This window comes from Patagioenas fasciata, chromosome 5, assembly GCF_037038585.1.
Source record: "Patagioenas fasciata isolate bPatFas1 chromosome 5, bPatFas1.hap1, whole genome shotgun sequence".
In the NCBI taxonomy this organism is placed as follows: Eukaryota; Metazoa; Chordata; class Aves; order Columbiformes; family Columbidae; genus Patagioenas; species Patagioenas fasciata.
The window spans coordinates 3,841,551-3,854,434 of record NC_092524.1 but is presented as its reverse complement, the minus strand read 5'-3'; the positions used below and the strand labels follow the sequence as shown (position 1 = coordinate 3,854,434).

Sequence of the window (12,884 nt, the reverse complement as noted above, 5' to 3'; positions counted from 1 at the left end):
AGCGATATCTATCATCTCAGTAAAAAAAACCCTCTTTTTCTCCTCTATCCATGGAAAAATCGCCTGCTTAATGCAGTGTCAGCCGATGGAGACCTCAACGGTTTTAGGGGCTGCGTGCGGGGCTCTCGGATTTCTGATCTGGTGAGAAGAAGCTCGGTGTTGCTGCCTTGGAGATGGGACGGTTCCTCATCGTGTTCTTTAAGAAGTTCATCCCCTGTTCGGAAGTCTCTCGGCTCCCAAAGTTTCAAGTCTGAATGAGAAAGATGTAAAATTTCAGCAAAACAATTCAAATGCTTTTTGTTGGTTGGGTGCAAAAGATAAGAAGAAACTCTTCATCATCCTACAGCATCCGTTTTCTTTCTCTCCATCTCCACCTAGTGACACCCACAGTTGTGAACCGTGTCTCCATCGCCACCAGAGCTGCCTCCCACACGCAATGGCTGTGTCAAAACCTTGATTTATAGTTGACTTAGGGGGATAAGGACTCTTCGATATGCAACCTGCGGGGTGACAGAGGAAACCCATCACTAAGAGATCCTCAGTAGTTACTGCAACATGCCAGCTGGAAAGCCCAACATCACCATAAAACCTACTTTCCAGACACTGAGATGGTGACTTATTACTGACTTAAGAAAAAAGAATGGGTGCATTGCAAGATATTTTGGAAGTTTCTTACAGCCGTTTGCTTCATATATTAATTTTTCAGCATAACTGCAATTCTGGCAGTGATATCCCGTTTTTCCTCATGACTGATTGGTCTTGTAGCACCACCCGCTGTAGACGGTGAGCAGTTAAATGTGCTCCCCTCCACGAGGATGCTTCTTTTGCTCCCTGCAAAAAGGTTTCTCTCTCAAGAGAGTGGTTAACGTTACAGACACAATAACGGGATGAATCCTGACTTGAATTAACAAACTTCTTAATATGTACTTGGGTCACCTCTTTAAGGGCCTCATTCTAAGTACACTAAAATAGGCGGTGCATTTTCAATGAAGAGAGATGATCATGAATATGTGGTTACAGATTTTACTGATTTGAGGAAAATACTACTGCAGTGTGAAGCGTATCACACCAGGAAAATCATACCCATGTCATATGAGTTAGCTATTCTCTATTCCAGCACTTACACAGCACGCAAAAATATTTCGTTAAGTACCATTTTACAAATATTGGCAATTCTATACTTGAAATTCTCAGCATACTACAGAGACATACTCTCTTAAAACTTCATAGGTGACACTGACATCACAGTGTCATGAAATATGAAATATCAGGATAAAGGTTAAACTAGTGCACACACTCACAAATCCTCCAAGGCAATATATTGTTTCTTTTTTAAGAAACAAGTTTAAACAGCGCTGCTATGCATACAATACAAAATGTGACACAGGAATCACCTTAGCTTAAGATGAGCAAGTTGATAGTCACTCAAATGATTCAAAGAGCACCCTTAGCTGGACACCACTTATAGCACTGCTTACACATCGGTTACGTTAGGATGAAGCTTACAGAATAGATAAAAAAGGTTTTCATGCTTCTCCAAAAATCATTTATTTATAAGAAATACAAACCTAAATGGGATTAGTCGTTTCTTTTCCAGACAGATTTACTCATTGCATTTGCCAGATTTCTGTACTCCCAGCAGGAGCAGCAGCCTCCATCAAACAAAGTGCTTCCACGCTCCAGTGTCAGACAATATGGAAAATCCTTGGAGTAATAGTAGTTGTAACACAAATTGCCTACAAGAAGCATTAGGATGCATAATTGTTACTCAGGATACTGCCCTTTCGCTTCAGATTTCCCAATTTTATTTTTAAAGAGCTGATTTTTGTAGTTGGTCTTAATTGAGCAATTTCTCCTATTAATCATCCAGGATGAATCAGTGAAAAGAAGGGAGTGTACTGTGCCCTGCAAGGCTACCATGATTTAAAGTCCAGATAATTTTGCAATATTTAAATAGCCTTGGCATTAACAGCAAAGTGTCAGCGCAATTTCCAAGGCTGTATAAGAAAAGGATGCATGTATGGGGCCTCAGGGAAGCTGAGGAAAGAAAATATGCAATTACTCCATCAGAGGTAGGGGCAGCGGAAAGAAACACAGTGACAGGGACTGATGGGGTCCAACAGCCCTGGAAACCTCAGTTTTCACTTCCTCTGAACTCACTCCTCTCTTTTATAAGTGTTTACAAGCCTCCCCCAAACTGGAAGTTCAAATGAAATCAGGAGCTGCAGGTAAGTGAGCTCTCAATGAGCTTTGATGTTCAGGACTTACACAAACTCTTATTCCACTGTATTAATTACTCAAAGCGCTAATGATCCTTAAAGCAACACACAAGCCCTAGGATACCAACCTATATGACAAAGATTAGCGTGGAACTGTGTCACACAAAAAGATTGAACTGTGACCTTCAATAAAACTGGAACTATGAACACTTATTTCAAGTTCATTACTGCCAGTTGCATCATCAATTCACTGTGCTTAAATACGCAGATTTTAAGCAATATCTGGCAATATAAAGACATGATGAAGTTTCTTACCAGACATCCTAACACAGAGCTCATTATTCCATGTGAATGCTTTGGGATTTAAGAGTGGAAATTGTCAGATCTGGCTACTTTCGGTCCCATGAAAACAGTTACTAACAACACTATAATATACTGAAATTGTTATCTGCAAAATGGTTATAAAATAGTTACCAGGTCTACAGATATTGCTGGGGCTACAGTTAGAAGAAGTTTCTCTAAGAAGGCATCTCTACACATGCTTGTCCATCCACAGCTCTGAAACAAACTACAGGACATGTTTGTTTTCGATGTTTGGAGAGACTTTTAGTCCTGTCAAAACCACCTGTTCAGGGAGTACGGCAGCAAAACCAAACCAGATACTCACCAACACAGCTCATGCAAATCTGCCATGGAGATCAGTGCTTTTGGCAGCTCCTACAAGAAACAAATTGGCACAGTTATCTACTTCCTATAAAAACTAACTATATATTTATGTGTAAAAAGAAAAGTCTTTTGGCTTGAACATAGCTACCAAACTTGTTGCAAGATGCATGGTTAATACTGTGATCCTTTTTTATTTGTTTCTCCTTTACGCATCCTTGGAGCAGCACTTGTAATTACACTCTTTGAAGAGTTGCTTTTGAATCTGGTAATTTTGAAATGCAACCATGTAATGAGAAAAGAAACAGCTGAAAGGAAAATTAACAGTATTTTTTACTTGTCTTGAAACCACGCATTTATTTATTAAATTGTAACAAACATGATTTTATACAAACAACAGAGAATGAAGTTTTTTACCCACACTAAAGAAGTCATTGTATGCTCAGTATCTTCACAAACCAAGTTTGGTTTCAGTATCAAAATAATACTTAGTCATGCACCATATTCTCAGGTGCTGTAAACTAATGTAACTTTTGACCTATAACAATTTCCACCAGCTTTCACAAATATTTATACTACATTGTAACAATATTCCCACACAGTCTAGGATCAGGTTCCCCGGTTCAGTATTACCCTAATTAACCTCTTGAAAAGCAACAAACAATAAAACCTCCTTTGAGTAGCTAATGATTGTGGGTTATGACTTTCACAAGCAACCACATCATACAAGTTATTTCATGAAGAGATCAGGCCATTATTTTCCTTCTGTGAGTCCCTGGAAACCGGTTCTAGAACCCTGCTACTCTGAATGGTGAGGCCTCTCCTCCCAGCTTTGGGAGATGTCAGGACTCTCAGTTCACACGAGATTTCTTCAATTCCAAGTTAATTTTGAGAGAGGAAAGAAAAAAGTTCCAAGTAAAAGAGTCTCCTAAAAAACTGGACCATTTCAGTGTCTCATTTAATTGACTTTGAATACTGTCTGCCTACATGTTCCTTCAGTACAGCAAAGATTATTGTTCAGCCACCTTTTCTCCTTCAGAGCAGTACAAGCGTCCTTCACAAAGTGTTTTCGTTAGTTTAACTGTGTGGATAAACTCTTTGAATCTCAATTTTCTTTTTTCTTTCCCCTGGATTCTGTGTTCGCTTTAAAATATTCCTGGTAGGAGCCGGTAAGGCACGGCAGCAGTGTAGCGCTTCCAGTCCTTCCCGTATTTGCTGAAGCAACGGTGTTCATCCCTAATGCAGCGGTGGGTCAGCAGAATAGTCATATAAATGATGTAGAAATAAGGCAAGATGTGGTCAAACCCACAAGTCAGGCAATAGGCCAGGGAGCCCATCAAATCTCCCGTGTAGTTAAAATGTCGCGCCCACCCCCAGAATCCTGAGGTCATCAGTTTGCTGTAGTGCTTGGTCCCGTCCACGGACATGTAGGAACACTCGATATATTCTGGTTTCTTCCCCCAGATCTTGCAGTTGCCGTTGGTACGACGGAATAGGTCCTTCTGGTGGTTGGTCACCCTGAAGATGTAATAGCCGATCAAACCCAACATCAAGATCCCTACGGCATTAGCTGTGCCCAGCTGGACGGGGTGGTTAACCAGATATAAACCCTGGGGGGCAGAAAACAAGAGACAATCAGTGATTTGCTTTAAATACACGCTCAGGATGCCAGACTAACTCATTGACCTACAGTGACCCAGAACAGATTAGTAGAAAGAATAGGAAAATCCACCCTACCAGTAAAAACATGGGCAATTTTCAGAAAGCTCTGCATCCCACATTTTCTCTCACCAAAATAGCATTTGGTAGGTGGAACAACAGAGAGATAGCAAAGATGAACACAAACCAGGACAAAAGGGAAAGAACAAACAACTAACCTACCACCCACCCAAAACCAAACTCTCAACATGCAGGAATACACAAAGGCACTGAAAGGATTTATAAAAATATACAGATGCAACAGACAGTGACAGAAAAGGCCACAAAAGCAGGAGAGGAGAGGAATAGATGTCAATTTCACGCAGGGACACTAAGACTTCCTAAAGTAAATTGTTACAAAGGATGTTATAATGGTTACTCAACATTCAAACTGTCTATCAACAACTTAGGATACAAATCAAACTGCTGGGGAGAATGTTTCTGGAGAGTTTTACATTTTTACCTGCAAAGTATAGAGGTAAGGCAACCAAACACAGTCTCCCCAGCCCAAATACCAGCCAAAATGATCATGGCAGATATCAATGGTTTTCAAATACCAAGCTTCATTCCAGAAGAAGTCCAAAACATAGATACCCTGAAACAGAATAGTTTTACATTAACAACATAAAACTGTCACCAATCATCCTGTTTAACAGCATCAGCCTAATTTTTCTGTGCTATCCTGTGATATTGCCTTTTATTTTAACACTTCAAAAAAGGGTATTAAAAGCAACATAAATATCACATAAATACACTGCGTCTCTATCGATAAAGCAAATAAGTAATGCAAAGCAATATTAACGAAGGTAACTAAGGCAAGTATGCCACTGTAAGAACATGTGCTTAGGGATTAAAGTCACGTTTGACCATCCCTGTATCCAGCTTAAAGAGTCACATGCCTACAAGAGAGGGAGAACAGACCCATTTACACATAGTAATGAATAAATCCAAATGATTATCTGTACTTATTACTTTGCGGTTTCTTCAGCACCTGACTGGCTATCTTTAGGCGTAGAGACGTGTAGTTCTACATGTCTCACACATACAAAGTGAAACAACAAAATGACGACAACAGAAAACAAAACCAAATTAGAATTCATCATTGTTCTCTTTGTATCCAAGATCAGGCTATGCCTGTTTCCAGAACACAGGCTCAGAAAAGTGCCTCTGAAATTAAGTTTACACTGAAATCTGCTGGTGCAGACATGACTGATGGCACTTGGAATGAATACAAGTGTCCAAAGAAATGAATACAAGTGTCCAAAGAAGCAAGTCCCAGTGCACCATCACTCAATGAGGTTGGTCCGGCCAGGAAAAATTGTCTAAGTTCAATTTCAATGCAAGGAGATGTTTTTCTACTTTATTCCTAGTTTATTTCCAAATTGGTTTCTTATTTCTCTCCTCTAAATTTACCTGAAGGACATTGACAAGGATCATGGAGTTGGTTACTTGACCATACAGCTCCTGTTGTTTAGCAGCATAGGAAAGGTTGATAAGAGTCCAGGCTACAATACCAGGGCGCCCGTTGAAGAACAGCTTGAAATCAAACCACTTTCCTATTCGAGGGTTAAATTCAATCCCCATCATGTAGTCGTAAAAGAAGTTGCTGGTGAATTTGCTAGAAAGCATTAAAAAAAATAGAAATGTTTGCAGTTATACACAAATACAGGTAAACACTAACCTGACTACACATTCCAGATGACTTCCTAAGGCACTTGATGTAATGATAATAAAAATCATAAAACCATAAAATGTTGTGAAAGATCAGATAACGTGGCATGTGCTGCTACGGTGCTAACACATGGTGTTAACAAAGCAAAGAACCACAGTCATATATAAAATATATCCCGTCATTATTATTCTTTGCAGCATTCGATTTATATGTCCAATTACCTAGTATTGTCTTATTATTGAGAATCACATACCAGTCTGTGGCATTGGTAGGGAAAAAATAGCCTTTAATCATGGCAAACGTGGAAACTACGTAGCCCAGGATATTGGCACACCACAGGAGAGGAATCCAGTTGTCAAAAATGATGGTAGGTGAGAAGAAGTGGAAGTAATAGGCATTTGCAAACCAAAGCACGTGGGTAATGATCCAAGCCTGAAGTCCATTGATTTCATACTTATTCACTACACCTAAAATACAAAGAAAAAATTGCATGTTAGTGATACTGCACTAATACAGCTTTTTATTAATATAGATATGCATGCAATATATAGAAGCTCAATTAAATACTTATGAAATGACCTCACTCTCCTCACTCTCCCAATTAAAAGTCTTGTGGCACTTCTCTGAAAGTTTCATTTGACTCTGCTATAACCATCAGGCTTTGTTAGGCTGAGTTTTTCACAAAACAGTGAATTTGGCATCTCCCCTAAAACTGACTAAGGTAACAAGTCACCCTTTCTCACACTTAGTTTACACCATGCTTTTTGTTCAAGTCTTGTGGGTTACTTTAGCTTCGGCAAGTACAACTGCATTGACAAATACTGGCAATAGTCCACTGCTGATTTTAAGTGCCAAAATTATCAATCTGTATTTTTCCCATACCAGTGTGGCACCTGCCATATCAATAGTTTTACTAACAGCAAGAGAGAGAAAAGTAGCTTTTATTCTAAAAGCCGATGTAGCTTGCTTTCATTTTTGTTTGAAGTAAACATAAGAGGAAGGCGAAAGCACTTATTTCAACATCTCCTCCAGATACATGTGGGTTATTACAGACTGTAAGTACAAAAATACTATAATTTTAGAAGATTGTATGGTGTGCATATATTCTAGCAAAGAACTTACCAGCAGGGGTGATGGCACCTTCTTGGACACCTCCTACATATCCAGGAAGAAATTTATGGCAGAAGTCAGGAATGAACACATACAAAACCACCTAGAAGACATGGAATATATTAATATTAATAGCAAGAACGGGCAAAACAAAACCCCAAAAAACACTACCCCTTTCATACACATATCAAATGTTACACACAGCAGTTTCAATTAAGTATTGGATAAGTAAATATGGGAAGATTTAGCTGTTGTGATTTTAGACTAGTAATACGTGCAAGCTATTAAACAATTCTAAACTTGTACTGCATCTGTGGTTGTCAATCTTTTTTGGTAGGGAGGCGGTAACGAGATTCAGGTCCTTCTTTTATTTTGAACTTCATCTGTGTTATAGGTAAGTTGTTTTCCAAAATGGAAAAAAAAAACAGAGTAGTTTGCTAAGTTTGAAGATGTTTTACAAACGTAAGTTATATTTCTGATGTCAATGTTCTTTTATTGTCTGTCTATAGAATATATCACTCCTTCTGCTGTGTTAATTTGTGATATATTTATTGTGTATTTATTTAAAATAAATAGGTATTGTTGTCATATAGTTGGGTTTTTTTCCCCACATCAAGGAATATGTCACACAAGGAATATTAGTGTATATTCCCTACATATTTATTTGCCAAGTTCATAAACTTTGTCTGGATTCCAAAAAGCTGTGGCAATTAAGAAACACCAAAGAGTAAATGCAAGCGTGACATTCCATTATCCTTCCTGTAAAAGGATTAATTGAACAGCTGTTTTAAAACCCAGCCACTACATCAAGATAACTCAATAATGTACCTGGAAAGCGACCCACAGGGTATACATGCCAGCAGCCCTATAGGTCAGCGCAGGAGTCTTGTTCCAGATGTCAGACAGATGTTTATTCCCCGTGAGCAAGTCAACAAGTGGATCAATTAGAGAGCACTGGTACTGGTCGCAGGACATTATGAAGTAATATACGATAAGGGGCGCAAACATGAGCAGGAAAATGATGCTTGCCAAGGAAAACCAGTCCACCTCCCTGTAATCCAAACACAGCTTTATTGTTTTCTCCAGCTTTCAGTTAGAACGGTCAGGCAATTTTTTCAGTGCACCTTCTAGACTAACGAGATGAAAACTGAAAATGTTTTCAGGGCACATACATTTCTTTGGGTCAAATAACTTACCACATTACATACTTTGCCACAAACTGTTATAAAACTACGCTAGTTAAGCAGAGCAACAGAATAGATAATAACTCCGCTCCAAAAAGCAGTTTATTATTGCAGCCTTCGTGGTTTTGATGGCAATCATGGGTATAACTGGTAGAGCGTTCAGGTGGAAGTGGTAACAGTCACGAGAATATTATTCAAAATTTGGAAACACAGAAAAGATGGACCATGAACAGCCAAAAGCTGAACTTGTTCTACCACACGCTGTCTGTGGTAAGAAGCCCTATAAACACCCACAGATATTTCCAGCTGCAATACAATACTAATATTTGCACAACTCTTTGAGAACGGAGAGATGAGTAATAAATCTTGCTACAGTAGGAGATGTCAGCTGGCAAAACCACTGATGGATGCCCGCTTGTTAAAATCTCAGGCAATATTTTGTTCAGCCCTTGAAAGAACTACAAATTTTACTGATTTTTATTATTTGTTCTACTTTTTTTACAAAGAGGACTGTGTTTTAACCCAAGCCATCTAGCAAGCTCTACATCCTTAACATTTTGAAGAACTCTTCTTTGGCATCTGTTACTGCAGCTCATTATCCATGAGCTTTCAAATGAAGGGCAATGTAATAATCTGTTACTTATAGAGTGAGGTTTAAAAAGAATGTAGTATCTATAAGAATAAGTATGAACCAATTTGCAACACAATGACTAATGAGGGTCATCAGTTTCTCTCACCATGCTCTTCCCCACTGGACTTGAGGTGTTCGAGAACCATTTGGGGCGTTTTTGCGGTTTCTTTCTCCAGGTTTTTTCTCCTGATGGGCTGCCATGGTGTCCTGTATGAAAGTAAGTACTTGTTGTATTATTCCAGCCGGTTCTCAGTAATGCTTATGTCTCTACAGAAGAGAAACACAAATAAAAGTTATTTAAAACTATTATATAGCCTTCTAATTACAAGAAATTTGGGGGAGGAGGGTAGAAACGATGAAAATCTTTCCCGATTCCTTATGATCTTATGTTCAGCAAAACATAACCAAACACAGAGGTCAAAGCAGTCCATTAAACTTCTTGCTAACTGGATATAATATATGGCTTAATACTTATATGTGAGATGCAAAGGGGAAAAAACTGTTCTGTTTTGCCATGTTCTTACAAATCCCTGAAAATAAAGTTATGTAACTGATTACTTGCCTTAATTAGATAAATCGCTACTGTAGTATTACATGTACTGGACCTTCGCAAATTATGTACTTTACCTTTGGCCCATTGTTCCATGAACATTAGTGATATCAGAGAAAACAAGATGACAGTTTATGATCCCATCTAAATCAGAAATTAGTGGGAACAGAGAACAACTTACTAGGCAACAAATTATCCTCTCTGTTGGACATGCATGGTACCTTTCTTTTGCTTTGCTTAAACACTTTTGTCAAAGATCATCATCTCATAGTCTGAACATCTGGTAATCCTCCATTCAAAAAAATGGCATTTTTCCTGAACTTTATCTCGTGGGAAGATACAGACTCTAAAACACGTGGGGTATTGTAGTTTGCCATTCAGGGGGAATTTGCTAACACTTGTTAGTTTTTTACCTTTTCATGCTTTGCTGTTTTAACTCAAATCAGAAACTAGCAGTTATTTCCACTGAAACACAAATTACAACACATTGTCATGGCCCTGAGGACACTACCAGGCTGCACTCTCACAGCTTAGATTTGAGCCAAATTTGAGCTCAGATTTAAGCCAGAAGTCTACATCTTTCCAGGTATCAATACTTGCGTGACAATGTTTCTAAAGTATGTAACATACCAACCTCGAGAGGAGGTTATTGATCACATACAAGAAGAAAGAGGCAGGACAGGAGATCCACTGTATCACAGTTAGAGTGTGGAAGCTTACTTCTGTTATTTACATTTGCCTAACAACAGTAATGCAAATTCTTATAAAGAACGGTTACAATACTAGTAAGAATTTTGCCAAGATAGACTCTTATTCATCAGAATTGGAAATATTTAGGTCAATGAAACCTTTGACGTCATTTAGCCTGACCTCACTGGCCCCTGCTCAGAGCAAGGACAACTTGAAACAGACCCTTGCCCAGTTAAATTTTGAATATTTCCAAGGATTCCACATGATTTGTCAGTCTACTGAGAAAGCGGGCCTCTTTTCTAAGAGATCCAGAAAATAAATCCTAGGTTGAGAATTTTCATGGTGCTCAGTTTTGTTTCAGGCTCTTAAGTAGTCAAACAGCACAGCAGCTTTGCAGAGCTCAGTGAACTAGATTTGAAAACTATGCTGAGTCTGCTGAGCACTTGTGCAAAGCCGCTGGCCACACCTGCGGTTTCGTGCAAGACCCAGTTAGTGCATACACCCAGTTTATCATTAGTCCTACCAGACACTGCAGAAAATCCCAATTGCTAAAACTGGGAACTGGGTAGATGAGAAAGGCTGGGGTTCAACAGGTCTTCTCCTCCTGGAGAAGAGAAGCTGAGAGGGGATCTCAGCAACATTCATAAATATCTCGAGGGTGGGTGTCAAGAGAATGGACCAGACTCTTTTCAGTGGTGCCCAGAGGTAGGATGAGAGGTGAAAGGCACAGACTGAAGCACAGGAGGTTCCATCTGAATATGAGAAGAAACTTCTTTACTTTGAGGTGCCAGAGCCCTGGAACAGGCTGCCTAGAGAGGCTGTGGAGTCTCCTTCTCTGAGACATTCAAAACCAGCCCGGACACATTCCTGTGTGATCTGCTCTGGGTGGACCTGCTTTAGCAGGACTGGATGATCTCCAAAGGTCCCTTCCAACCCCAGCCATTCTGTATAAGGGGTCCATGCTTCCACCCTATTTAAAGACCAACAATCACCACCAAGTTTTGCCTTTCAACAAAGCAACTTAAACAAGTGCCTGCTTAGGAATATTCCCCTAAACATACACCCCAGTCTGACAGACAGCTATGCTGGCAGTAAGAACCTCCCATGTTCAGAACTATTCCCAACACATGCTAATATTTTTGCATCAAGGCTCCCACTGAAGGCATACTCCTGTTAGTAACTACTTCAGTTTCTGTAAATGCAAGCTTCCTGTTACCCCTCTAAACACACCCCAAATATAACTACTTCAGTTTCTGTAAATGCAAGCTTCCTGTTACCCCTCTAAACACACCCCAAATATAACTATTTCAATTTCTGTAAATGCAAGTTTCCTGTTACCCCACTAAACACACCCCAAATATTGCTTTTCTAAACTTGGCTTCTTAACAAGAGCCAGAAGCAAAATTCACAGTTCAAGTATCACCTGCACAGAGAACTCCAGAGATGTACCGTTTAATGATAAATTACTGCATTACTGCTTAGACTGTGATAAAGGCATAATCATGCCAGCCACCCAGTTCACTTGGAAGCTCTCTCCGTCTGCTGCCTAAGCCACATATCTGACATGAGTTGACAGAGCTAAGTTCACACAAAGCCCTGTCAAGGATTAATTACATGTGCTCTGTGCTTTTTATCGGCACACTCCGGACTTAGCGAGGTGAATCTGTGATAAAACGCCCACTTTTAGATTTTTGTTCTATAAAAACAAGGCAGAATCGCGTTTATTAATATGTATTTTAAATTAAAATACCTCGCTAATGTGCAATATTCCACAGAGCCTTGTGTTTTGCACAGGAGGAGCAGAGCAGCAAGTCAGGTCGCTCATCCCTCACACTTGCGGAGCATTAGCGGGGGGTACCCTACAAATTAGACACAACCCCCGAGCCGCCAGCCCAGCACCACCCGCTCCCCGCCAAGGCCCAACGCCGTCCTCCATGAGGGACGAGCCCGAGCCCCCCGCGCACGAGTAGACTCGCCGGTCCGGGGAACGCTGCCCGCTGCCAACTTACCAGCAGCAGCTCCCCGGTACCAGCCGTCCGGTGCTGCTGTTTCCACTGTTCTCCGGTCACTGACGCACAACCCGGCGCTGCCCGCCCCGCCGGTACCGGCCGCGACACGATGCCATGCGGTGCGACGCTCACCTCAGGGCGGCCCCTCCCCTCCCTGCCGCTCTGACCAATCAGCACCTAGCCCCGCTCCCCTCCGCGCCACCTGATTGGTTGAGCACACTCAACCCATGGGCTGAGGAGACAGGGTGGGCTTGACCTCGGCCGCATCGCGGTCCCTGCGCCGACCCCGCTCCGAGCCGGGCAGCAGCACCGGGGGCCGCTCCTCCCCCTGTGGCTCCGCGGGACAAGGACGCGCAGCGCTCGGCCCGGCAGCCTATAAAGTCACAGTCAGGGGTGTTTTGCACAGAGGGATTTTAATTGCGAGAGCAAGGTGTAGTTACCGTGAGAACATCCCCTAG

The 12,884-nt window shown here is 40.8% G+C and overlaps 1 protein-coding gene across 2 annotated transcripts; it reads right to left on the bottom strand.

Annotated features, from left to right (window-relative positions):
* Positions 1 to 3,211: 3,211 nt before the first annotated feature.
* Positions 3,212 to 12,572, bottom strand: DHCR7 (7-dehydrocholesterol reductase). Of its 2 annotated transcripts, none has more exons than XM_065838330.2 (8): positions 12,427 to 12,572; positions 9,284 to 9,444; positions 8,191 to 8,413; positions 7,375 to 7,465; positions 6,506 to 6,719; positions 5,994 to 6,198; positions 5,044 to 5,175; positions 3,212 to 4,492 (listed from the first exon to the last, which is right to left on the bottom strand). In XM_065838330.2, the coding sequence occupies exons 2-8, from the start codon at positions 9,376 to 9,378 to the stop codon at positions 4,028 to 4,030; spliced, it is 1,425 nt and encodes a 474-aa protein (XP_065694402.1). In that variant the 5' UTR covers positions 9,379 to 9,444; positions 12,427 to 12,572; the 3' UTR covers positions 3,212 to 4,027. The 2 variants fall into 2 exon arrangements, with proteins under 2 accessions (XP_065694402.1, XP_065694403.1); XM_065838331.2 differs by having other exon boundaries at positions 9,284 to 9,384.
* Positions 12,573 to 12,884: the final 312 nt, after the last annotated feature.